This window comes from Pyrus communis, chromosome 14 (assembly GCF_963583255.1).
Source record: "Pyrus communis chromosome 14, drPyrComm1.1, whole genome shotgun sequence".
Taxonomy (NCBI): domain Eukaryota; kingdom Viridiplantae; phylum Streptophyta; class Magnoliopsida; order Rosales; family Rosaceae; genus Pyrus; species Pyrus communis.
The window spans coordinates 5,655,882-5,682,116 of NC_084816.1; the positions used below are offsets into that span (position 1 = coordinate 5,655,882).

Genomic DNA, 26,235 nt, shown 5'->3' on the forward strand with positions numbered 1-26,235 from the left:
TTCGACACCCACGGGCTCGCCGGAGCTGGGCTTTGCTTCCCCAAGCCGATCTCATGTTAAACCTTGCCAACAATGAGTATATCTCTCAACAATCAAACTCAAACATCAACCTAAAATAGAGATAGGGAATCCCGAGGCTTACCTAACTCGAAAGACGAAGAATCTCGTCGGAGTGTTTCCTGGGTTTCACAGTGCCTCAGAGTGACGAGAGAGAGACATGACGGGGTGATGATGATGTCGTTAACATCAGGGAGGGTGTGGATGCTCGAGTGTGTATGGATTGAGGGGTGAGAAAATGAGAGGGTTTTGAGAGAATGAGAGAGAGTGCAGAGAGAGAGAGTTGAAAATGAGGTCTCGGGGTAGGGGAAAGAAATAGAGAAGTGGGGATAGTTAGGGTGCTGCCACGTGGCAGCTTGATGGCGAAGAAAAATCCCACTTTTAGATTCTGATTGAGTAAAGAACTAGGGACTAAATTGATAATTCCATTAAACTTTTGGGAAAATTACGAAATTATACATATAATTAGGGGGTGGGGTGTAACAACTTTGGTCCACTCACCTTTCTGTTTTTGCGCCCTTTCAGGAGTTAGAATCGATGTACATGATCCCGGCGTCAGGGCACTTCAACGTTGATATCCTCGAGTCTTCTCAGTGTAGGTATCATTTCCTTGTTCATATCTTTTCCTAGTAATCCTTCCATATTATTCTTAGTAGTAGCATGCTCTGAACACGTTCCTGCTTTGGTATAATCATTCTAATTGCATATATTTTATTTGTATGCATGTTTAAAATGGTTTCGTCACCCTCGGGTATCACCCAGCTCGTGCAAACACCGCGACGCCCTGTTAACGGCGCTGCAGAAGAAGCGAGGACTGGATGTCAGTGAGCAAAACTTGGGGATTGGATGCCGGCTTTCTAGTCCCCCTTAATACCAAGCAAAAGCTTGGGATTAGATTAGCCTGCTTTAGGGAACCTTGGAGGGTCTCGAGGGAGTCCCACTTATTTTAGTCTGAAGACACACCAAACGCACCCAAAAGTCCAAACCCAATAAACCCCTCTTCTCATTAGAAAGGGGCCTTATCTCTTCTCGACATTCTTCCGCTGCTGCACCCCCAACACAATGTTCGCAGCGGCGCCCTCCTCCGCCTACCTCAACCCCAAGCCTACGGCCCTCCCCTCCTCCGCCCGCACCCTTTCCCCGCCCATCACATCCGCCGCCGCTTCTAACAGCCGTCGACCAGTCACTAAATGTCACCTGTCCTCCAGTACCCCCTCGCCCCTCTCCCAAAACCCTAAACCTTCCTCCACCCCCCTCAAAACCCTCTCCAAAGCTCTCGCAGCCGCCTCCACCGTCACCCTCATCTTAAATTTGCGATCTTTTGCCGGGAACGGAAGTTCCGGCGGTGGCGGAGGTGGGTTTGGAGGCGGAGGTGGAGGGGGAGATGGGTTCGGCGGCGGCGAAGATGGGTTTGGTGGGCTTTTGAAGAGGCTGCTGTTTGGGTCACAGACGGCCATTGCGGATGAGCCTCAGTCCCAAGAGTGGGACTCGCATGGGTTACCGGCCAACATTGTTGTCCAGCTCAACAAGCTCAGTGGGTTCAAGAAATACAAGGTCTCCGAGATTTTGTTCTTCGATCGGCGGCGGTGGAGCACCGTCGGCACCGAAGACTCGTTCTTCGAAATGGTATCCCTGAGACCCGGCGGCGTTTACACCAAAGCCCAGTTGCAGAAGGAGCTGGAAACCTTAGCCAACTGCGGGATGTTCGAGAAGGTCGATTTGGAAGGGAAGACCAACCCAGATGGGACTCTAGGCGTTACAATATCGTTCACAGAGAGCACATGGCAGTCAGCGGACAAGTTCCGGTGCATCAATGTGGGTCTGATGGCGCAGTCGAAGCCCATCGAAATGGACCCGGACATGACCGATAAGGAAAAGCTCGAGTATTTTCGGAACCAGGAGAAGGATTACAAGAGAAGGATTGATAGGGCGAGGCCTTGTTTGTTGCCGGCGCCTGTGCAGAGGGAGGTGCTGCTGATGTTGAGAGAACAAGGGAAGGTGAGTGCGAGGCTGTTGCAGAAGATTCGAGACCGGGTTCAGAAGTGGTATCAGGATGAAGGGTATGCTTGTGCACAAGTTGTGAATTTTGGGAATTTAAATACCAAGGAGGTGGTTTGTGAGGTTGTGGAAGGGGATATCACCCAGCTGCTTATTCAGTTCCAGGATAAGCTCGGGAATATCGTGGAAGGGAACACTCAGATCCCCGTGGTGAAGAGGGAATTGCCCAGGCAGGTACTTATACTATCCCTTAAACGAAATGTATTACTTATATATTTAATCGGTTTTTGGTTGTTTGTTGAATTGCATATTCGTTTACATGATTAGCTATCAGATTAGCCTGTTTCTTTAGTCATATGTATTTTTCCAATTTGCAATGGGGTGATTTATTGACTCGTTCAACTCTTTGGTGAATGTTAGCTTCGACCGGGTTATGTTTTTAACATAGAAGCAGGGAAACAAGCTCTGAGGAACATAAATTCCCTAGCTTTGTTTTCAAACATTGAAGTGAACCCACGGCCTGATGAGAAGAACGAAGGAGGGATAATTGTTGAAATAAAGCTAAAAGAACTAGAACAGAAGACAGCTGAACTTAACACGGAATGGAACATTGTTCCTGGACGTGGAGGTTATCCGACTCTGGTATGTGTAAAGTGATCTCTTTGCTCTGCTAATCAATCATGAAGATTCTGGAGGTTTCAATTTTGTAATTCTGATTGTATTGTATTGTATGTTGTATGTATAGGCTTCACTAGAGCCTGGTGGAACTGTTACATTTGAGCATCGGAATCTCGGTGGCCTGAATAGGTCTATTCTGGGATCGATAACCACCAGCAACTTCTTGAATCCTCAGGTAATCTTGCCTTACCAAGAGTATACCCATTCCTGCATCTAAGTTAACTGATGGTTTAATACCTTTGCATAAATTCTGGTATCATGTTTTTTCTGTGGTTTATCTCTCAGGATGATCTTTCTTTTAAGCTTGAGTATGTGCATCCATATCTGGATGGCGTGTACAATCCCCGCAATCGTACTCTCCGTGTAAGCTGCTTCAACAGCCGAAAACTAAGTCCAGTCTTTACTGGTGGGCCAGGGGCTGATGAAGTTCCCCCTATTTGGGTTGATCGAGCTGGAGTTAAGGCTAATATAACAGAGGTGATTTTCATCGTTTTTCTTAATGTTTGATGTAGTCCGTTATGATTTATTCAACAGAGGTACTTGTCATTTTTATTTTTTCCGTTGTTATGATTACCTAACTTGATAGCCTATGCCTACCAGAATTTCACCCGTCAGAGCAAATTCACCTATGGACTTGTAATGGAAGAGATAACTACACGTGATGAACGCAGTCATGTCTGTTCTAATGGCCAAAGAGTATTGCCAAGTGGAGGAGTCAGTGAAGATGGACCTCCAACAACTCTCAGCGGTACAGGCATTGACCGCCTGGCATTTTTACAATCAAATATCACCCGTGATAACACCAAGTTTGTGAATGGAGCTATAGTTGGTCAGAGGAATGTGTTTCAGGTAACCTCATATCTTGTACTGTATAGCTTTTAGAACAAGTGGGGAAAGAAAAAAATGTTTTAAAGGGAAAGCCGTTCTCATGAATTTTGTTTTAGATTTATCTAGAATTGTTGTTTTTCTATTTACCTGTCTGTGTAACATGTTCTAGAGACCCTGTTAACTTGCATACTTTTTCGTATAAAATTGCAGGTTGACCAAGGCATTGGTGTTGGCAGCAACTTTCCCTTCTTCAACCGTCACCAGCTAACATTAACAAGATTTTTCCAGCTGAAGGAAGTCGAGGAAGGTGCGGGTAAACCACCACCACCCGTGCTTGTACTTCACGGACACTATGGTGGCTGTATAGGAGACCTTCCAAGTTATGATGCATTTACCCTTGGCGGTCCATATTCTGTCAGGGGTTACAACATGGGCGAGATAGGCGCAGCTAGAAACATCCTTGAGGTAGGAACTACTTTTGAACATTTAACTCGGTCCTCGATATGATGTCATAGGCAGTGAAAGACTTTCCCCATACACAAAAATTACGATATATGATTAGCTGATTTCTTTTCCCATTGTTATCCGCAGCTTGCTGCTGAACTACGGATACCTGTGAAAGGTACACATGTATATGCATTTGCAGAGCACGGAAATGATCTAGGAACCTCCAAGGATGTCAAAGGTAACCCTACAGAGGTATACAGGCGATTGGGTCATGGGTCAGCATATGGCGTTGGCGTCAAGTTAGGTTTAGTAAGAGCTGAGTATGCCGTCGATCATAACTCTGGCACAGGTGCGGTATTCTTCCGTTTCGGCGAGAGGTTTTGAGATGCGGCTAGTATTTTTCAGTTTTGCTAATTTGGCCTTTAGTTTTTCGAAACAACGATTTTTTATTTGTGTCGCAATTCGTTTCGAATGGTTTGATAAACATAAATTCAACTTGAGTGAGAATTGTTTATGCTTGTATCTGACGCAGTTGCAACTAATAAGAGGCATAGGAGACTTAAGATTATTATTTTCGTTACTCTAAATCTGACTGACATACAACCACTTGATTTTCATTACTCTAGTCTCTCTTACCCTCTTAATTTTTCGCCCTTAAACTTCCGTTCTTCCTTTCCAGAATCTCTCCCTTTTAGATTCTCTCGACGCTTGCTTTCTACTTAATTCAATTCCTCCTATTCTGATTATGGATTAGTAAACGAGCCTAAGTGCGGCAATAGGAACGAGGCTTCATCTTTGATGCCTTCAACAAAGGATTGGAGTGAAGTCACGTTCAAAGGTTTGGAGTGAAGTCACGTTTCAATGCCGCTCCCGTTATTGGCTTCGTTTTCCCTACCACTTCCCTTTAACGGCTTGATTGATTCATCTGTTGCAAGCCATGAGCAGAAAGAACTCAAAACTTGATTTGCATGCAAAATTATCTGAATTCCAATTTTCTGCAGCTAGGAGATGGATCAACCAGTATAATTGCGAATTGCACGAGCAGCTGCGTTGAATACATACCCCTCGAGCAGGCTTGTAGCACAAGAAACTTGTACTCCACTTGATTTCATTCATCTTTGTTGATTGTTTTACAAGATATGTTCTCAGCACAAGCTCCAAACAGAAGCCCAAGAGACTATAAACATCGACTCGTACTCTATGTAAACTATATGAACTATACCCTTTGATGAAATAACTTGACTTCGAAAAAATAATTAAGTACTTCAGCAAGCGCATCTTCTTTTCCGCCTTCATACTTCCAGTCTCCCTCTACCATACAACAAACCCCCCATCGATCGATCTCTCCTTCTCCTTCTCTCAACCTTTGCTTTCCGCTAAAGTGCGGTAACATGATTTTAAGGCTTCACCTTCGATGCTTCCAACAGAGCATTGACTTGGCGATGCCGTGTTTCTATGCTACAATCCCAATTCCTTTTTTAACCGAGCAAGAGTAGCTTCTATCTCATCAATATTATCCTCTATGCTGCTCTCCTTACCAGCTTCGTTTTGACCAACATTTCCTGTTCTCTGTTCCCCGGAGCTTCTGAAAGGATTGCCTTCATCATTTTTATTTGCTCCATCTTCTGGATCCGTTATGTTGAGTTCTTTCTCAAGAAACTCCACAAGTTCTTCTCCAATCTCCTGCAAAGTGTAAATCCAAACTATAAGAGAGGTTTCGTTGGTAAACGTTCACGTTGAAACACTGGCATTTGCAAGTCATAACTTCAAATGGCCGCAAAGATGGTTTAGTTTAATTGCGTTTTAAGACAGGTATAGTGGGAACTTAATAATCTCTCACCCCCAGTTCCTCCCATAGACTCTTTGGCTTTCCTTGTGACGAAGCACTCGCTTCCCAGTTCTGGAATTCTTCTTGGATGTCTTTAAAGAAGTCCTCTGCAGTACCGAAAAAGACTCATGACGCCACTATAATTTTAATTGCATTAAAGAGGATAACCAAATGGCTCGTTGAGATTTGAGGACAATGCAATGCAAACATTACGGCCTGTATGATGTCTCACAGAGAGGACAAATCTACCTATTGTAATTTGAACATCCCTCAAAAAATTACCTGCACAATGAAGGGCTTATATAAGACACTAAACATCAGTGTCCTAACAATTATACGGATAATCAGTTGAGATTTAAACGGTCATTTGGACCAAAAGATCCTTCGAGTGAAGGTCCGATTAACTGCATGTTTGAAACTGCAATGTCACAGGAAGCATGACATCTTTGTCTGACGGATTATCAGACATGTTTCGAGTGAAACATATATAGTATTGGACCATATTGATCCATAATGAAAAAAGTTCTAGAAGACAGCAGAGTTCATGCGCAAGTTTACTAAGTTCTTACCAAATCCGTAAAACTCCTCTTCATCTTGAGACTTCTTGCTCTGGTTTCTTTGAGTAGAGGAATAGGAATAGTCAGATCCGAAATTAGAGTCGTATTTTCCCCGAGATTTAGAACTCAGCAATGTATTGTAGGCATGCTTAATCCGCATAAATTTCTCCTGCGCATTTGCCTGTACAAACAAAAAAAGTTAGGACTAGTGAAACCCTTGCTAAGCACTCTTGATAGAAGGGATGAGCTAACAAACAGATTCAAAACAGCAATTCATATCCACTACACCACCTGGCAATACAAACTACAAAAGGGGGCAACTGGAAATTTGGAAGGGCATGAATCGCATGTCACAGTTTAGCACACAACGTAATGTGCCTCGACAGTTGGCTTGGTGCCACAAATCACAAAATACGATTCGGGTAGCAGCATATCCTAGGATCATTTGTTTGGAGTTTGGTGAAATCATTTCAAGATTGTTGTCTACACAATCTGTAAGAACAGAATCCTTAACACCATAGGATTCTTTCGACAAAAGAGATAGTTATAATCGGTCATGAATCAAATCAAGGAGTTACATAGTAGAAGCTAAAATCGGTCCTAGGGGTTCAAGGAGTCATAATTCTACACAATCCCTCCCAGAGAGAGAATGTACCTCTCGCAATAAGCCTACGGTTTTATCCCCCGACAAGGCAACAAGGGTGATACCACACAGAATGTATCATTCTGCGTTCATTTTCTCTAATCCAGAAACATCATAATACTCAGTAATGAAAGATCCTTAACTTCCCCAATTGGGTAACATACCTAACTCTTTTCTGCAATTAGGTAACTAAAATATAACATAAGCTTCTGCAAATGAGTAACCAACAAATAACATAGTTTATAACCAACAACAACAGAGCCTCATCCCACTAAATGGGGTCGGCTGTTTGAAACCAAGAACAACACTGCGCTCAGTTTTGCGCCAAGTCCTCCGTTGGCTCAACAAGTTTATAACCCAACTCCAAAAAAATTAAATTGAAACTGCCTCCTCCAATGAATTGGCATCCTTTAAACTTGGTAAGCAAAGATTTAATGAACATGAAATCAAATTAAACACCTAAAATTATATCATCACACAAATAATTAGGGGGAAAAATAAAAACTACCCAGAAATTAAAAACCTTCAATTTGCAGGTAAAGCACTAGCAATTCCACAACACCACAAAAATATAAGTTATGGGTTTGAATCCGTAAACTGTTAATTACCTCTTTGTTAACATCGGGGTGATACTTAAGAGCAAGTTTGCGATAAGCCCTTTTGATCTCGACATCAGTTGCAGAAGGAGACACGCCCAGAACCTGGTAAGGAGACTCTCTGCGACTCGCTCTCAAAACGGTAGCAAAACGCCGCCGTTTCTGGTTCAAATTCGAGAAGCTGGTTACGGGTTTCGAAAATTCGGGTCGGGTTTGCAGAAAAAGCAGAGATCTTGAAGAAGAAGAAGGAGGGAGGTTGAAGAAACAGAGGGTGTGCGGAGTTAGAGGCAGGAGAGCCAATCCATGCATTGTTCGTCGGGGGAAGAATTTGTGAGAAATTTGATAGTTACTTTCATGTCCCTTGGAAGATTGTGGTTAAGAAAATGTGAAGCTTTGGAAGTTGGGTTTTGCTGCTTCCATTGGTGGCTCTGTTTTGAGCTTCCAACGTTCTGGAGAGAGATGGATGGAGAGTAAATCGACGGCCACGATTTTGGATCATTTGTTTGGAAATGTGGACCCACTTTCTATTTTGGGGGATAGAGTTGTTGTGACGCAGTGACAGTATTATAAACTAATAAAGCATTACGGTGAAAAATTGAAATGAATAACATTTGTAGTAGCTTAATGAGTGAGTTAGTCCTTGACGTTTTTTATGTACTTGTGTATAGTATACATCGAGATCTCGACCGTCACAACATGTTTATTGGATATTTAATAGCACGTTGAAACATTCAATTTTTGTGTGCATATAATACACAAGAGTATAGGAGAATGTTATGACAAATCATCCTTAAATTATATTATATTCTTATTTGTGTTATAGTGCTAGAATACAGTTAAATAGTACAACTAACTCACGTGTCACAATATAAATGGACGGTTTATGCTTTAGGCCTTAGGATAATTTATTAATAGGCAATTTGTAACTTTATGTGAGTAGATTAGTTATACTGTACGACAATGTTCCAGCATTTCACAATAATTCTTCCTTGTAACATGCATAGATTGTTATCTAAATTTCACAAATTGTGGAGCATTGGTCATTGACGTCAATTCTGTGATAATTCCGTCAAAAGAGGTAATTATGTAATTTTAATATGCTCTTTAAAATAGACCCGTATGAGTTTCACATTTCACGAATTTATCATGGATGACCACTACTCTAAATTATGCGATAATTTTAGTGAATTTTAACTCATAGACGAAAACTACAATTCAATCATAATTCGGGACAGAAATTCCAATTTTCTCTTTAACTTTTGAAGCAAATTGTAATTGTAACCTGTACTTTTCACTTCAATCTTATGATATAACGGTAGTTTGGTTATTCCCCGCGCTTTACAGTTGCTGTTCCAATGTTAATGTGTAGTTCCAAAGTCCGAGCACTCCCATCGGCTCAGCAGAGCAACCGCATCATCCACCGTCCATTTCAATCATCACCCGATTTCTACACAAATCTGATCGAAACCTACGCTCGTGATCGACAGTTGCACTCGGGAAGAGCACTCCACGCCCATTTAATCACCAATGGGTTGGCCGGTTTGACCCGTTTTGCCTCCAAGCTCATAGCTTTGTATGTTTCTTGCGGCCAAATAGTCCATGCCCGCAAACTGTTCGACAAAATTCCCCAGACGAACATCCGCCGCTGGTTTGCTCTCATCGGAGCCTGTGCTCGTTGTGGATTTTATCAGCAGGCAATGTGCTCGTTCTGTGAGATGCAGAGAGAGGGTTTGAGGCCGAACAAGATTGTTATTCCCAGTGTTTTGAAAGCCTGTGGGCACCTCTCGGATGTTAAAACCAGCGAGAAACTTCACGCTGTGGGGCTCCGGTTCTCGTTTGAATTCGATGCTTGTGTTTGGTGGAGAAAATGCAGCTCGAGGGAATAAAGCCTAATTTGATAACTTGGAACAGTTCGGTTGCTGGGTTTTCGCAGAAGGGCGATGAAGCAATGGCGTCTAAGCTTTTGAAGTTGATGCGCTCTAATGGACTGATGTGGTATCCTGGACTTCAGTTATATCCGGGTTTGTGCAGAATTTTCAGAACGATAAGGCTTTTCGAACATTTAAGCAAATGTTGGGTCATGGATTGTGTCCAACTTCGAATACAATTAGTAGCCTCCTGCCTGCTTGCACGGGTGTGACGAATGTGAAGTCCGGAAGGGAGGTTCATGCTTACGCGTTTGGTGATAGGAGTTGAACAAGATGTGTATGTTCGGAGTGCTCTTGTTGACATGTATGCAAAATGCGGATTCATATACGAAGCAAAAGCATTGTTTTGCAAGATGTCCGAAAGGAGAACGGTAACATGGAATTCGATGATTTTTGGATACGCGAATCATGGGTATTGCAACGAATCAATTGAGCTTTTCAACCAGATGAAGTTGGAGGATGACAAGAAACTCGATTACCTGACTTTCATAGCAGTTCTCACGGCATGTTGTCACGCTGGAATGATTGAACTTGGAGAAAGCTTGTTCAGTTTGATGCAAGAAAAGTATGAGATTGTGCCAAGACTAGAACATTATGCGTGCATGGTTGATCTTCTAGGATGAGCAGGGAAACTCACCAAGGCTTATGATCTGATTAAGGCAATGCCGATGGAGCCAGATTTGTTCGTATGGGGAGCCTTATTAGGAGCATGTCGGAATCATGGGAGTATTGATCTTGCTGAAGTAGCGGCAAAGCATTTGTCGGATTTAGAACCGGAAAGTGCAGGAAACAGTTTGCTAGTGTCTAGTCTATATGCTGGTTCCGGCAATTGGGGGAATGTTGCAAGGTTGAAGAAAATGATGAAGAGAAACAAGTTAGGGAAACTTCCGGGATGCAGTTGGATGGAAGCTGCCTGATATACGAAAAAGGACCTCGAAGGAAGATTTTGAACAAATTCTGAGGCAAGCGATCGTCAGAATTAATTCCGGAGTCTTTTCATCACACTTTCTTCGCCGGAGCTACCGTTGATCTTTTCTATGCCTGCAAAGGGAAGAGAAGCTGGATAACAGTGAGAATGATAACATGAATTTAAATACTATTGATCATCAAAACAAATACATCTTCTCACCGATGTTTGTTCACCGCATACAAGTAGGTTTCAGCCCGACAGGATTTTAAGAACAAAGCCAGTGTAGATGAAGAAATACAAAAGATCTCAACTACAATCTGTAGAGAGGTACAGTATGAATTATTTCAGTTGACAACATAACTTAAACAATGAATTAGTTACGAACGCTCTCTGCCACTGTGGGTAGGTATCCGCCATTTTACTGCCGTTGTAAAAGCTACCGCTTTATCAGATGAAGTCTCTCTGTAGTTATCTTCGAACAATCTGCAAATGATGCGCATAAATTGTACAATAAACATCAATTTCAAGTCCAAGAAGGGAAAAAAAAACCATAACCTACACTTACAAAGGATCCATGTACCCCGAATGAACTACCAGTACTATTATGCGACAGAAACCCGAGCTTTAACCGAGAGAAACAGGGAGAATTGGCTAAGATACTCGCTATTCTGAAGATCATCATACAAAGGCAGACTGTAAAAGGTTAACTGATGCAATTGCAAATATATTTACGTAATGTCGGAACATAACACATCGCCATACATGACAAGGGAGGTGAAAAGGTGATAAAAGCGTTCAACCCAGGATTGAAGGACAGGCAACAGACAATTGCTATATCTTTATTGACTTCTTTCCATTGAATCTGGAAAGAAAAGGCTTAATACCTTATTGATACAAAGAATATATAAACTAAGAACAGGTCAGGGATGTGCTCGACGCCCTCGGTGTCAACAATGTAGACTAGGAACGAACCTCCCACTGTTACGTAACTTGGAACAGGAGTATACATTTAATGAGGGGAGTTTTGCTACATTGGCTATTCATTCAAAACCCATATGCCTCTAAAGTTTCTCCACATAATTCCTAAGAACCCTTCCCGTGCCTGTCAGGTTCGGGATTACCAATCAAGCAAGCTTACAGGTTGAGTTCGAAGAGTTAGCTTTAACCAACATGCTGAAACTTCTGAATCTACACAAAAACATACATTTAATAATCGGAATTTCAACAGCACTCATCAATACAAAACTGCATTTTATACACAAACTAGCTGCAACAGCAACAAAGCCCAGAAACTGCTATAAATCCTTGCTAAAGATACACAAGCTTATGAGCTGTGATTCCTACAAATTGGATAAACACTTATTTCTCGAACAAGTGACAAACAAAATGGAGGAGACCTGCGCACGCCAAATGATATCACATGGAAAACACCATTTCAATCCCATAAAAAGTGAAGGGCATTACTTCAATTCTTTTGTTCTATGAGGCATAAACTTAAATGCAGTGAGACGAGATTCTACGTCCACGATGATGCGGAAATGGATTTGGAAATTCAAGAAGCAAACTCTATCATCATTCGAAACTTATGATGTCAAATAATACACAGGTCGGGAAACACTCTGAAGATTATTCAACTGCCTAGTTCTCGATATCATTATTTTGGGTTTATATCAGCAAATACACTGCACATTTTTAAGAATGGAATGATTTCCGCCCTCCCGTTTCTCGTTCTACACTTCTCCCTGTGTTTTTGTCCGTTGATTCACCTTCATTCTTCAATCGAGCCAGGAGAGAGAAAAGGGGAGTGCGGAAATCATTTTCCTTTCGAGAAAGCGAACCCCGTAGGTTCAATTAATGAGGCCTAACATAATAAGGCAAGCATGAACCAGTCAAATAAGATAAGCAAATGATAGAATCAAATCCTGATTTCCGAGCACTCTAATCCAATCAAATAAAACTGCAAAGTTAAAAATTCAGTGCACAAGCTCAAGAGAGTCGCTCACCTCAACTTTTATGTGTAAAGATTTATCATTTGTCATTCGAACCAGCATGTTGGTACGAAACCATCGAACCCATGTTGTAGTAGTGCGACTCGAACCCATGGTACCCACCGCCGTGACTGCCCGCACCGCCGGGCATGCCCATGTGCCCGTGCCCGTGGCTCATCCCGAGAACCGGCATCTGCATCATCCCGGCAGGCGGGTACGGCATCGGAAACGAAAACTGCCCATTTCCGTGGCTCTGACCAGGACCCGCCTGACCCGAGCCCCCAGCGCCGCCTCCGCCGCCGCCAGACTCGTGGCGTAAGCTTTGCGGTACCGGCGTGGTGGCAAAAAGCTTGTCCGACGAGGAGGACCCCACGTCGCCGGATAAGCCCTGCATCCTCTTCAAGTAGAGGCGGTACTTCTGCAAGTGGCTGGCGACGTTTTCGCGTGTCAATCCCTCGACGTTCATCAGCTGCATAATCGTCTTGGGCACCGCGTTCTTGATCCCCAGGTGGGCCACCACCTCCACGAACCGCTTGTGCAGCTGCGGGGTCCACACCAGCCGCGGCCGCTTCAGCGTCCGCGCTGACGTGTCGTCCGGCGAGAAATTCTCGGTCCTCAGCGCCGAATCCGCCTCCTCCGCACTGCAATCGACCTTCCGCGACTTTCTCGAATCGGATCCGTACCTTTCGCCGCTCTCGTCCACCTCCACGACCATCGGCTCCACCACGTCGTCGCTGCGGTTCTCGTCGAACGACTTGTAGTTCGATGACGAGAACCCCTGGGAGTGGGCGCCGCCGCGGAGCGTGGAGACCATCTTATGCGACGCGCGGTTGACGTCGACGGCCGTGCGGCAGGGCACCGGCGAGATGCTGAAGGCCGAGGCTAATTCGATCGGAATCAACGGCTGGGATAACGGAGTCAAATCATCAGCGCTCGGCAGCCCCGCCTCCCACTCTGAAACCCGCGCCTCGTCGTCGCCGCCGCTGCCAGCGCCTTCGTATTCACTCATCCTCACCTCCTCACCCATTTGCAAACAGCTCAATCTCTCTCTCTCTCTCTCCTTTTTTTTTTTTTTCAATTTTTTTGTTGCTTTTTTAGATTTTTGTCATAGAATTGTTCGTGTCGGGATCGGATCGGGTTGGGAGAAAAATCAGGAGAAAAACGAAGACCAATTGAGAGAAGAAGAAGAGGAACAAGCAGATTGGAGAATTCGGGAGATTCGGAGGACTGTTTGGCAACTGAGAAAACGGGTGGGAAAATTATAGATTTTTTTTTTCCTTTTTTCCTCTTTTTATTATTTTATTTTTCTTCTCCGCTTTGTGGTAGAAAAAGTGCTATATCTGATTCGCTCTTGCGCCGACGTGGACGACTTAGCCAGATATTTTTGATCTTCCAAATATCTCATCCTTTTCTTTTACTTCTCCACTCGCTACCCCACATTGCATCAATCCTACTCGCTCTTATCTGTTGACACGTTTCACGTTCGGCACTCGTGTTCGATTTCCGGTGTGGTTGACCCGAATTTGAAATGACTGGAATGCCCTTGGCGATTGGAAGAAATGAGAGCTGTGTCGTGTGGTGGGTAGGGCCAAGTAAGCAAAGTGCTCGCGCTTTTGGTGGGTATTTTTGGTAATAAATGGTAAATATTATGTTTTCTTGAAAAATTTATTTCAAAAGTGGATGGACCAATGAGAAATGAGAGATGTTGGTGAACAGCTGTACTTTTTGGTAGGTATTGAGCTTGACGGTGATGAATACCTAATTGTACGGCGGCAAAACAAGCACTTAGTTAAATCGTGCTATTCACATATTTATTTTTGTTTTTTACATATTTTTTTTTCATTTTTAGTCATTGGATTGAATGAATTGAAGAAAATTAATGGCAAAAAATTAACAAAATATGTCGGAGGTAAAATTAAGAGTGTGAATAGCACTATATATCCTAAATACAATTAAGACCGTTTACATGTTTTGTATTAGTTAGACAGCATTTTCGCTCACCACCTTTAAATGGTGGTAATGCCCACCACCTGACTTATTACTATTTGATGAGTTCAAATTTTGAAATTCATGTTTATCTACTATACAAATTTTGAAATTTAAATTCATTTAACGATGATAAATAAAGTGATTAACATCACTATAACTTGAAGGTGGTGAGCAAAAATGTTCCCCATTAGTTATTACAAGTAGTGTTCTTGATTTAAATTTGAGTCGGGAATACAAGTTTTAGTTCTGGCTTGAGAAATGGAGTGGATTTGAGCAAAATTTGACAAATTGAAACCCTAATTTTGGATGGTTATATGGATAATTTGTTAACTTATACAAAACCCGTTCATTCATAATCCAAGTTAGGGCTGAATTTTGGCATGTTAAGCCTTAATCTTGGTTCAAAAATATGCATGCCTGGCTTAGTTGTTCTTGCATGTGGATGATTGTGAGTTGTTTATGCATCAACGTCTTACATTCATTCATGAGTACGCGGTGTAGCATTCCCAACCCCGATTATATTAAACTCCTAAGTCACTGTTTACCAAGTTTATCAAGCTTAAGTTGTAAACCTCAACTAGGAAACGGAAATGATTTCCACACATTCCTTTTCTCCTTCCACAAACCCATGTTTATTTCAGTCCCTTGATTTTTTTTTTCAATTCAAAATCTAAAAATCAACAGAGTAGGTAAAAAAAAAAAAAATTGCGTGCAGAAATCACTATATTTCAAAATAACTTATCAAAGTTCGTTTGTTCTTTGGAATTGGGGGATTATTGTGCTAGGACTTGGCATCGGCTAGTCCATTTTCTTGGCTTGGGCTTTAGGCCCTCCATGAACAAGGCCAAATTCCCACACATTTGCGGAGAGAGAGACGTGGTAGCAAATATCCATGGCTACTACCACATCCGTATCTCTATCCCCACCATCACCAACCTTCTCCCATCTTCTCAAGCCAAGCCATTCCCAATTCCTCAGAACAACCCTGAAACCATGCTTCCATTTATCCTCCCCAATAACTACAACCAAACGGACCTTAACTTTCATCACCCCAAATGATAATCTCACCCAGAGAAGCACCCCAACTTGGCAAATCAGCGCCACCGCCTCTGCTGAATCCGTGCCTGCAGAAGCCTCCGTGCCACTTGAGACTGCGCAGGAGATAGTGGCCTCTAGTGACGAAGGAGTATCTGTCGCCATTTCTGTTCTTCTTTTCATCGCCTTTGTTGGTCTCTCCATCCTCACCATTGGGGTAATATCTAAACTCAAAAAACCATGTCCTCTTTTTTTAATTGTAATTTGTTTATGTGGCTAAATGTATAGTTTCGGCAACTTGGTTTGCTGGACTTTGGTTGCTTTGGATCACCATAGTGGTAATTTCAAAAAAAGCATGTTCCTTTTGTGATCCCATTTAGCTTAAGTGACTAAATTTATGGTTTTGGAATATGGGTTTTGATTAATTTGGGTTGTCTAGGGTCACCGTTGTGGTAAATTCAAGAAACCATGTTCATATGTGTAGTTCAAATTTCTTTTAAGTTACTAAACTCGTCGTTTTGACACACCTGGACTTAGCCAAGTTGGCTATAGCAGTTTGCTCCTCTATCTGCACTCAAGTTCGAATCTCTGTCAGAGTAATTTAGATGAATTTAGCTCAAGATTATCTGTCGTTTGTCAAAAAGAAAATAATGGATTAGGAAACTTGCTTTTTGCTAAAATTTTGGGTGGGTTTTGAATGCAGGTGATATACCTAGGTGTGACAGATTATCTGCAGAAGAGAGAGAGAGACAAGCTTGAGAAAGATGAGGAAACTAACAAGAAGAAGAGTGGGAAGAAGAAGAGGGTGAGAGCAAGAGCTGGCCCTAAAGGATTCGGCCAAAAGATTACTATCGATGAAGAAGATGATGACTGAAATGCTATTGCTCCTTGTAAGATTCCTTTGATACATTCGCTGTAGATTTTAAATAGTAGAGTTAAGAAGTTGACAATTCGTTTTGATGAAAACCTCAGTTGTGGTACAAACTTGTCATTTCGAGTAATTTAACATACCGCCAAAGTGACATCCCTAGTCAAAAGTCCCTAAAGTGACGCATGTCTCTTAACATAATGCATATGAATGCTAAGGACGTAGTTATTGTGAACCTCAACCTTTTCTCACTAAGTGAGGTCGACTGTATGAATCCTAAAACGTCACTACGCTCGGCTTGGTTTTCCGATGAAGATTCAGGAAAAACCAATTCAAAATGAACTTGTAACAAAGCATTCTAACACATTTGAACAATGACAATGCGAAAAAACGATGAAAGAGCAAATACATGAGATATATAGCAATGAAACATTATACTTCCATAGAAAACTGTACTTTATGTGATTAAGGAAAAAAAGAGTGATTACGATACACTTCATAAGAAAAAACTGTGGCCTCGCCTAATCATGAACAGCTCTCCACATGGCAACATTTGTACAGTCACGTCGACATATAAACTACCTCACCATTAATCATTTTTTACACCCTTAAAAAACTTGTAGTCATTTATCTCCTCTGCAGGGGGCATCAGATGTGTTCATCACCTGAACGCACGGCCAGCTTCGACTCTACGTATAAGCTTTAAAACTACACAATGTACAGTTTTCCAGTACATAGCAACAACTTTATTTTCAAACCGCCTCGTACCTGTCTTCGGAAAGATGGGCAGAGTTGGTCGTAGCTCTAGATACGAGGGAGAGAGACGACAACGAAGGGAGGGAAAACACACACTAGCCTCAGTTAGCTGTACAAGCAACTTTATTTTCCTACACCGCCTAAGCAGGGTGCTGAGCAGACTGAGCAACTCTCCTTTCTGCAAGCATTAAGGTTACCGTAAGAAAGTTTCAAAGAATTAATCATACCACAGTTAAGACAATAGTGAAGATGTCATGTCGGCATTGAATAAATGAATGCACGAACGCAACGATATCATATATTATAGGAGGGAGACGTGTCTTTGCTAAAGATATATGAGCCATCGCCTATCGGGAAAATTCCAGTACGAAGATAAATATAGTAATCAATATGGTATAGTGAAGAAACGAGAGAAAAGGAAGCCAAGAATGACACCCCAATCCATGGTAAGAGACATACGTCAGCACGCACATTGGTGGCAAATTCAACTCTCCTTCCATGATCTCTTACGAGGTAGCAGGTATAAAAAAAAATATGGCACCGACAAATATTTACACGCAGCCATACATCAACTCTTTTAGCATTCAATATATATTATGCGAATGTATGTGCATGTATGTGCATGTCATAAAAATATTTGCAGTGTACAGATAAAAATATAAAAAGGCAAAGAGAAGAAGGATTACCCCCAGCAGCAACAAGTTTTTCTACACGAGCAACAATATGTTTTCCGTAAGTGTATTTCTTTAATGCATTCAAATGAACTTTAATTCGGGAAAGAATCAGTTCACGTTGTTGGTCATCACAAGTCTCCAACACTTTTTGTACAACATAGTTTGCAAATTGATCCTTCATCATTGCCTGCATATATAATCAGGTTAAATTATTTAAAAAAAGGGACAACATGCCGAGGACGGGAGAATACATATCTAAAATATAGGGGAAGGAGAATAATATCAGAATTAGTCATGCAAAAGGAATTCAAAACATTTAAAACCGCCATGGAAACAATAGGTACGCATAAACCCCAAGATATGATCACTTTTGTAGTCATGTGACAGACAAAATGCAAGTTCTTAACTTGGGTCCCATATTACGTCACCTGTGTACAACGGCTGATATATTCAATCCCAATGGAGATCCACAGGCTAATGAAACTACTTTTTTCCAAATAAATCTCAACCAGTTGTATTGTTCCGACCGCTACTAACAAGCACAACTATGCACACAGCTAATCACAAAGTACTTGCGGTATATTGGTAAGAAACCCAAAAAGGTTCAAGAACTAAATCCCAAATGGCAGGAACATATTGTCAAATTGCTTCCAAAATTTGATAGATGGAACCAATGGCTGTGATGATAATGTATACACTTCTTACAATTACACTTGAGAGAGAAACAATGAGTCCACGACCTTATTTTCAACAGATTAAAGTACGTAATATGCACATAGATATGTAGCAAACCTGAAGAGGCTCATTTTCATCAGTAGTGCCAAGCATCTCATTCACTAGCAATTCACGCTCAGCAGGACCGCCAAAAGTTAAACACTTCTCTACTACATTGGAGGCAAACTTCTGCTGACTCATTTGGACTATTTTCCCAGCTAATTCTTTTATGATAGCAGAGCGCTCATGCGGTTTTCCATGCTCCAGTACATGCTGTTTATAAAAGAAATCAAGCAATTTACGACAAAAGCATTGAAGACTATTTACATGTACATATAGACACTGAAAAACATGGGTCAGAAGTATTAACATGGCACTAAAATAAAATTTCTTGTGTATAAGAATAAAATATCAAAAAACCGGATTGTAGAAAGAGCTCAAGTAGTCATGTTAAAAAAATAAAAAACAAAAAATAAGACAAGTGGTCTGCATGCAGCTCAAAACTTGACTTAGTTCACTTTGCTAAAGTTTTCCCATTCAAACAAGTTGAATAATCGTCCCTAATAAGCAAAAAATATCTTTTGAGCACGAATAAAATTCAAGCCCAGCTCATATTCAAGAAAAGATTATCTCTTTAAACTCTAATGAAAACTTGAGCTTGTTAAAGGAAAGTTCAAGCTAGGCAAAGATCGTCTCAGTTCAATCTCAACATCTCAATTTAACTGCAAGAGAATAGTTGCTCTTCATGCTCATGGCTTAGCTGGACAAAAGAACATCTAAAAGAAAAACTGATAAACCCCAAAAGGTTTTTGTAAAGCTGTGGACTGCTTGACAGTAGTGCCTTAGTGCCAATCATAGGTACATGGTAAAACAAGCCACTGTAGTTGTCATTCAAACTCAAAAAATTACGAAACAAAATCAATACATGTTGATGAAGAAAAAAAGAATCAAAATACATTGATGGCTTTGCAGCTATATGTTCTATGAAACTATAATGCAAGAAACAGAGGAGTATCACCTGATGCGTAAAAAGCAATAAAAGGAAAGGGTGATGGCAGAGGTGTGCCAGAAGAACAGAAATCTTGTTAAGAAGCTCACAATGACATGGTAATAGAATAAAAGGCTGAGAGGGAGTAGAGATAGATACGTCAGGATTTAACCGCATGTGTAGCACAGAAATGTTTAGACCAATATTTAAAAATTAAGCTGAAAGCAATAATTGAAGAAGTAGCACAAAAGCTCATATCCAAAGGGAAAAAGAAGACAAACATTACCAATATGAAGTTCACAAATAACAGTACATCAATAAGAAAGAGTATGAACCTGAACGACATAATTGCCATACTGATCTTGTGCCAACATGCTAACAGCTCCTAGAATCTCATCCATAACTTTACTCTCTGTATTCTCATCTTTGCAGTGCTCAAGAACTCTCTGCCAAATGAAAATATTATTGAATATTACACATTAGTTCTTTGTTGAAAAGAATTACCAGATCAAAGAACAAAAAGAAAAGAAAGTATGAAGTATCTCTACCTGTATCACACGACACCCATATGGATGGGTTGAAAGGGTCACGACTTGATCAAAAAATGTTGACACAATAAAACGAATGGCCTCTTCAGGGACACATTCAATACACTTCTGGATGACATGGTTCCCATTCTGATCACGTACGCAGCGCATGACATGACCGTCAAGTTCTTCAACCATTTTGATCTTTTGGTCCAGATCAACAACTTCTATTGCCTGAACATGATAACAGTACATTACTGCTAGAACGTACCATAGCAAGCCTTGGATAAACACATGAATCTTAGTTACTAGCATTAACATCAATCAGATCATGTGCGTTGGTATGTAGTTATTATCAAGCCTCCCTTGCTGAACAAAAGCATAATAATGGAATTAATGGTTAAATATAGAGGATACAGCATACAGATACAGTAGTTGTTTCTACCGGTACTACCAGAACAAATGGTTGAACAATCAATCATCAATATGTCAAAAGCTGATTAGAGATCTAGTCATAAATTATTGTTACCTTCTGGATCACCCGACAACCATACATTTGAAGGCTAAGTGTCAGTACATGACTGAAAAGCTTGTTGGCCAATTCCCTTCTCTGAGGTGGAAGTCCATGCTCAAAAAACTGAATAAAAACACCAATTATTACCATGAATCATACACTAACAAGTACAAAGAAAACTAAAGCATGTGTGCAAGGATCATTATTTACCTTTTGAATCACATAATTACCAAACACATCAGTCATTAGAGCAAGAGCTTGAGGCATGATTTCTTGATAAACCATGTTTTTCTCTTCTGTAGTCGCAGTTTCAAGTTTTTGTTGAATAAAACGACTCCCATACTGATCCGCACTGCTCATAAAAATACAAAATTATCATAACCAACTATATGATGAAATCATAAAGAGAGAGATGACAAGAAAATTTATTAGCAGTTGATACCTGAACTCCACAACATGTCCGCCGATCTCTGAAAGTTCAAAAGACTTGGCTTTGTTGCTCTTAAATTCTTCTAAGAGTGAAGAAGCAAAACTTTCATCTATGTTACATCCACCATCCAGGTGCCAGGGAGCTAAATTCCTCATCCCAGAGGGATAACACATATTGAGTTCATTGTGCCTCATAGGAGTAGCTGGTCCAACTGGAGAGTTAGGAATAACAGGAGGACTTCCAGGATAAGACATGCCTAGACCAAATGCAGGATTTCCATAATACCCCTGATGATTAGAACCACCAGACTTGCCAACCATAGGAACACCATACTGTGACTTCTGTGGTGACAGCAAGGCTCCAAGATACGCCTTTTGAAGTTCAAGTAAATTCATGTACGAATTACCCAAGTAGTTCCTATCCACAGAAGGATCATTAAGAGCACCAAGCTGTGCTGCAGCATACTCAGATGTCCTCAAGTACTGAAGATACATAGGATCAACAAAGGGAGCCTGAAGACCGCTCCCTGCAATCGGACTCCCCAAGCCACCAAGATTAAGTGATTCATTTGCAGCAGCTGCTAGGTTTGGTCCAGAGGACATACGGCCTCCAAGCACTCTTGAATCCATTCCAGGGGATCCCATAGCTGATTCAAACAAGGGTGGAAGATTACCAGCGCCAAGTTGGCTAGCCACCATGGACGCCAACGCTGGATTCATAGAGTACCCACTTAAACCATAGTTAGGAAATGGTGAGTTTGCATGATCCACTTGCTGATACTGATGATGCAAGCCACCCCCACCATTAAGATTGGATGCGGGAGATCCTTTTGAGTACAAGTTACCCGAAGAAACAGCAGACTTTTGCAGTTCAACTTGCCTATCAGAGGAATCTGACCCACCGCCATTGCTCTTACCCAAATCTGTGTACGAACCTTTTGCAGAGTGTGGAGCAGAAGGCATGTGCATATGCGCAGATTCAGACTTCTTGAGGTATGCAAGCTGCCTGGCATGATTCTCGCCACCTTGAAGACCAAAGAGATAATTCTGGTGATCATCTACATCTTGCTTAATCTGTGATGGCAAATGGCTCTCATCATCTTTTACACCATTTGCAGACAAGTTCATGCTGGAAAATGCGCCCACCAGATCCCCAGACTCATTCCTGCCAGATGAGACACCATTGAAGGAACTTGGACTACTAATGCCTCTCTTTTCTGAAGCACCAACCCTTCCTCCTCCAATAGGTGTGAGGCAAGGACTAGGAGCCCTAGCGACAACTTGAGGATCAGGAGTGGTGCTTCTTGATAAGGAAGCACCTAGAGCTGCAGCATACGAATATGATGAAGGCGGGCCCATACTTTGTGCTGCAGATGAGCCCTGGCCATTTGCACTAGATCGTAGAGCATCAGAAGTCATCAAGTCACGGCACAAATGAGCTAGATCAGATTCAGCCGAACCAACAGATTCTGCATTGTCATCAAATGCATTACGGCTTGCTGGACGAGAAGGATGCCCAGAAACAGGAGCTGCACGACCCAAGTCATCCTGGACAACCAAACATTAACTTGTCAGAAAATGAAGTAGAGAACACAATTCAAAACAGAAAAAATTGTGCACCGGCACAATAGTCCAAAACAAAAAATGAGGAACTGTAAGTAAGATCACTATGCAACAACAGAGGTTCCAGACGAACTATATGGTGAAACCTTAACAGTAATATTGATAGGAAGGCAAAGAAAGATATGGGAAAAGATGATTTAACATATGGCTGCATGACTAACGACTACACAAACTTAACAAATGAGCAGTGCAATCATGAAGAGGACTGCTAAGTAGACATCAACATAATTCATAAAGCTCAGTTCATATAGAGAGTGCGATTAAGACTGACTAATTGCCATAATTACATAAATAAACTAAATTTCTTAGTTGGAGAATTTTCATTCATCAGTAAGCCTCCGCGATATCCAACATCTCAAAAGAGTGGACTAACAGTAGGTACACAATCAAGTCACTAACATAAAGTTACAAAGTGGCATTCAGTATAAGAACATTTCGATCCTGGCTAAAAGCGGCAAAGCACAAATATTAATGCTTAACACGAAACTTATCAATTCCAAGAATCCAGATTCTCCAACACTACATTATATCAATCTCAAATATCAATGGAAACAATCAATGTCAGAAAAGACAATTCAAGGAACAAATACAAAGAGATACTAAAAGTGTTATCAACAAATAGAAGCGATCATTAGGAAAGCACAAACTTCCGTTACACGTGTACTAAATCGTAGATTGAACACAACTATAGAAGCAAATCACCTGAAAGATTTCGGCAAGGCTCTTTTGTTTGTTACCAAGTCCTACACCTGGCAGACCAATCAGTCCATCAACACCCCACTCTGCTGAGCCACGCACTTTGTCCGACTCGGTCTCACTCTCTTGTTTCCTTGAGTTGAAACCTGGCGGCATCGAAAACAGCGATCTTCCGCTAGCCTCATCAACCCTATTCACTTTCCTCCTGTCTCCTATCCCACCCAACACTGAACTCCCTCCTCCTTTCATCCTTTGTGCAAACCTCCAATCCTCCTTCGACAGCAAAGGAGGTGGAAGCCGCGGATTCAGGTTCACATTCGAGTAATAGTATTGAATATAAGCAGGATCAGACCTAAGCTCCTCTTCGGACTCGAACCCATTTCCATTCCTAGCTCCAGGAAACTCCGAAAAGGCGGCACCAGCACTGCCGCCACCGCTGCCCCCGCCGCCACCGCCGCCAGCAAACAACCCACCGACCGCATTCAAAGAACCCTCCACAGTGGGAGGTGCTGATCCACTTCTATATATATTCAGCTCACTTTCGCGATCATCAGCGTCTTGCCTACGCTGCTCCCTCAGCAGCATCCCTATCTCCTTCTCGAATTCATCACCAAAGGAACCCTCGTTTCCTCCGAGCATTGGCCTCCTTCCTAATTCCGACAACATTATCAAAAACACAAAAAAACACCTATGATTACTAACACCTTCTCAAAACCTCAAATTGATCACCATCAACTACCAGAAACCTAACCCTAAACCCTAAAACAATCCCAAAATCAAAACTTCCAACCTAGAACCTCCATATTTACAACCTCAAAAGTTGCTAACAAACTGATCAAGACCCAAAATTTCCAACACCCACTTCATAACTCAACTTAAACCCACAAACCCAGAAACGATCGACCTATAACAACAATCGGAGCTCATAAAGTTCTTGTCTTTCCCTGACTTTCAATCTCAAAATTTATTGAACCCGCTTATTTTTCAGCACGTTTCCCATGAAACAGCATCAACAACAGGAACAGAAGCAAAAAAAAACAGTGAGAAAGCTCAGGAAATGGTGTCCGAGATCAGAAGAGATTTACAGACAGAGATGGAGGGAAACTGACGGGCTAGATCAACATGGCGGCGATTGATTTTTTCAAGAACCCTTGTTAGGGTTTTGTTGCAGTTCAAGGAGCGGATTAAATACAGTGAGAGTTAGAGAAAGAAAGCACGAAAGAAAGTAATAAAAATGGAAAGTAAAAAAATAGTGTTATAAAAATATATTTTTCCTTCCTTTTTTTGATGTTTTTTATTGGGAACTGATTATGTCTCCTATTTCTCTCCCCTTTGATTCATTCTTTTTAATTTTAGACATTTATAGCACGTTTGCGTATAAACAATCGGAATAAAAAGCGAAGGGATAAAATTCTCTACAATTTGGTGTGAATTGAATATCAGGTTATTCGTAAGATCAATCAGAATAAAAAGTGATGGATTAAAATTCTCTACAATTTGATGTGAATTGAATATCAGGTTATTGGAAAAATCGAAATGAATTTTCCTTTCCCATTATATCACTTATATCTAAAATTTTAAAATTGGCATTCAAATTAAGTCAACACCATATTTTGTTCTCTGAGTCAAAAAGTTAATAAAAATAAAAAGAATTATCATATAAAATAGAATATTATAATGAGTGCATTTTAGTAATCACATCGATCTTCATTCTGATTCATTTAAATTAGTAAACAGTTTACATGGCTTAGTATTGTTCTTACCCCAATTCTTGAAAACTTTAGTAAACAATTTCAATAGAAATCTAATTCTAATTCTACCTCATTCCAAATTATTCTCAATTCAATTCCTCTCATCATGATTACGAATAAATAAACGAGCCATTAAAACAACTAATGATTTGATGTTGTGGCACATATTTAACGAAAGAACCCAATTGAATCAACAAACAATGAACATCAGCTTTTTCCATCAAATGCTTGAACATTTTCGACACTGACGGGAGACAGAAGATGGCCAACCAATGCTGGTATATAGGAGAGGAGGGTAAGTAGTGGTGTGAAGAGTGGTGAGAAAAGGAAGGGATGTTTAACGTATTTTTAACCGTGTAAATTAATGAAGAAACACGAATAGAGGAAGAGAGATAAATGGGAGGAGACGGAATTCAAGTTTTTTTTTTTTAATATTTGAAAATAATTAATTAATGTGCCTAAAAATAGAGTTAATTGACCAAGTGATAACTGATTAATTTTTTAATTGTAAAAGAAATTCACAAAAAAAATATTAAATAATATCAGTAGACTTCCATTGGCACTCTTAAAAATTTATTTTACATTCCTTATAAGTGTATTATTCTTTAACGATATAGAAAGTTTAGAGTTTTAAATAAGAAGTTTGAAGTTCGGATGACAATTTTCTAATATTAAATAAAATAATCTCTTCTCTACTAATTAATAAAACACTCGTTATCAACTAAAATCATATGAAATTACCAGTTTAAACATCTAATTAAAACAGAACATGAATAAGAAATATAGGGTAGAAATGTAATTTCACACAATCAAATTTTGTTTTTTTTTCAAAGCTTCACCTATACGTAATCCTAACATATCTCTAATTAAAAAAAATTAAAAAAGAAAAAAATTTCTCACTCTCACATTCTCTATCACTTTTTTCCTCTCCCCTTCTATTTGATGAACAAAAATTGTTTCGTCTTCGAAGAATCTATGACTGCCACGTCAGCTTTTTAGATTCGCTGCTTCTTCCATGATGCCAAAATATGCACGTAGTTAAAAAGGGAAAAGTTCAGTTCGCCGCCCAGCTAAAGTTACCAGGTTAAATATTAAAATCATTCTCCCTGGCTTTATGGGTAAATAAGTTGGATGTTCCATTAGATTTTCTTTTCCATTTTTACTCTATTTATAAAAACTCTTGGTCGTAAGTTAAAAGAGAAATAAATAAATA

The 26,235-nt window shown here is 40.8% G+C and overlaps 5 protein-coding genes and 1 pseudogene across 8 annotated transcripts; 3 read left to right on the forward strand and 3 right to left on the reverse strand.

Annotated features, from left to right (window-relative positions):
• Nucleotides 1-1,030: 1,030 nt before the first annotated feature.
• On the forward strand, nt 1,031-4,576 carry LOC137715196 (protein TOC75-3, chloroplastic-like). Its single transcript, XM_068454437.1, has 7 exons — nt 1,031-2,289; nt 2,476-2,697; nt 2,801-2,908; nt 3,019-3,210; nt 3,334-3,582; nt 3,772-4,026; nt 4,153-4,576. Exons 1-7 carry the CDS (start codon nt 1,120-1,122, stop codon nt 4,390-4,392), a joined length of 2,436 nt encoding a protein of 811 aa, XP_068310538.1. The 5' UTR covers nt 1,031-1,119; the 3' UTR covers nt 4,393-4,576.
• A 478-nt stretch (nt 4,577-5,054) lies between these two features.
• On the reverse strand, nt 5,055-8,120 carry LOC137716194 (uncharacterized). Of its 2 annotated transcripts, XM_068455605.1 has the most exons (5): nt 7,645-8,120; nt 6,406-6,574; nt 6,086-6,118; nt 5,849-5,943; nt 5,055-5,691 (listed from the first exon to the last, which is right to left on the reverse strand). In XM_068455605.1, exons 1-5 carry the CDS (start codon nt 7,939-7,941, stop codon nt 5,467-5,469), a joined length of 819 nt encoding a protein of 272 aa, XP_068311706.1. In that variant the 5' UTR covers nt 7,942-8,120; the 3' UTR covers nt 5,055-5,466. The 2 variants fall into 2 exon arrangements, with proteins under 2 accessions (XP_068311706.1, XP_068311708.1); XM_068455607.1 differs by lacking the exon at nt 6,086-6,118 and having other exon boundaries at nt 7,645-8,105.
• Nucleotides 8,121-8,956: 836 nt separating this feature from the next.
• LOC137716268 (pentatricopeptide repeat-containing protein At5g59600-like) lies at nt 8,957-10,477 on the forward strand (annotated as a pseudogene).
• Nucleotides 10,473-13,774, reverse strand: LOC137716269 (transcription factor PCL1-like). 3 transcript variants are annotated; one of them, XM_068455695.1, is made up of 2 exons: nt 12,474-13,774; nt 10,473-10,953 (listed from the first exon to the last, which is right to left on the reverse strand). In XM_068455695.1, the coding sequence occupies exon 1, from the start codon at nt 13,483-13,485 to the stop codon at nt 12,499-12,501; it is 987 nt and encodes a 328-aa protein (XP_068311796.1). In that variant the 5' UTR covers nt 13,486-13,774; the 3' UTR covers nt 10,473-10,953; nt 12,474-12,498. The 3 variants fall into 3 exon arrangements, with proteins under 3 accessions (XP_068311796.1, XP_068311795.1, XP_068311797.1); XM_068455694.1 differs by lacking the exon at nt 10,473-10,953 and adding an exon at nt 11,290-11,658; XM_068455696.1 differs by lacking the exon at nt 10,473-10,953 and adding an exon at nt 11,670-12,331.
• A 1,544-nt stretch (nt 13,775-15,318) lies between these two features.
• On the forward strand, nt 15,319-16,500 carry LOC137714852 (uncharacterized). The gene is made up of 2 exons (XM_068453979.1): nt 15,319-15,699; nt 16,186-16,500. Exons 1-2 carry the CDS (start codon nt 15,340-15,342, stop codon nt 16,354-16,356), a joined length of 531 nt encoding a protein of 176 aa, XP_068310080.1. The 5' UTR covers nt 15,319-15,339; the 3' UTR covers nt 16,357-16,500.
• Nucleotides 16,501-16,746: 246 nt separating this feature from the next.
• Nucleotides 16,747-24,518, reverse strand: LOC137714850 (pumilio homolog 1-like). Its single transcript, XM_068453978.1, has 9 exons — nt 23,278-24,518; nt 20,966-22,500; nt 20,734-20,875; nt 20,539-20,646; nt 20,031-20,243; nt 19,818-19,928; nt 18,573-18,767; nt 17,793-17,967; nt 16,747-17,284 (listed from the first exon to the last, which is right to left on the reverse strand). Exons 1-9 carry the CDS (start codon nt 23,935-23,937, stop codon nt 17,247-17,249), a joined length of 3,177 nt encoding a protein of 1,058 aa, XP_068310079.1. The 5' UTR covers nt 23,938-24,518; the 3' UTR covers nt 16,747-17,246.
• Nucleotides 24,519-26,235: the final 1,717 nt, after the last annotated feature.

Coding starts and splice junctions, on each gene's coding strand:
- LOC137714852 (XM_068453979.1), top strand. CDS start 15,340: ATGGCTACTACCACATCCGTATCTCTATCCCCACCATCACCAACCTTC. Junction 15,700..16,185: donor TCTCCATCCTCACCATTGGG/GTAATATCTAAA, acceptor TTTTGAATGCAG/GTGATATACCTAGGTGTGAC.
- LOC137714850 (XM_068453978.1), bottom strand. CDS start 23,937: ATGTTGTCGGAATTAGGAAGGAGGCCAATGCTCGGAGGAAACGAGGGT. Junction 20,244..20,538: donor GTTGTCGGGTGATCCAGAAG/GTAACAATAATT, acceptor TATCATGTTCAG/GCAATAGAAGTTGTTGATCT. Junction 18,768..19,817: donor ATGGCAATTATGTCGTTCAG/GTTCATACTCTT, acceptor TTTTATAAACAG/CATGTACTGGAGCATGGAAA.
- LOC137716269 (XM_068455695.1), bottom strand. CDS start 13,485: ATGGGTGAGGAGGTGAGGATGAGTGAATACGAAGGCGCTGGCAGCGGC.
- LOC137715196 (XM_068454437.1), top strand. CDS start 1,120: ATGTTCGCAGCGGCGCCCTCCTCCGCCTACCTCAACCCCAAGCCTACG. Junction 3,211..3,333: donor TTAAGGCTAATATAACAGAG/GTGATTTTCATC, acceptor TATGCCTACCAG/AATTTCACCCGTCAGAGCAA. Junction 4,027..4,152: donor CAGCTAGAAACATCCTTGAG/GTAGGAACTACT, acceptor TGTTATCCGCAG/CTTGCTGCTGAACTACGGAT.
- LOC137716194 (XM_068455605.1), bottom strand. CDS start 7,941: ATGCATGGATTGGCTCTCCTGCCTCTAACTCCGCACACCCTCTGTTTC. Junction 6,575..7,644: donor ACCCCGATGTTAACAAAGAG/GTAATTAACAGT, acceptor TTGTTTGTACAG/GCAAATGCGCAGGAGAAATT. Junction 5,692..5,848: donor GTCTATGGGAGGAACTGGGG/GTGAGAGATTAT, acceptor TACACTTTGCAG/GAGATTGGAGAAGAACTTGT.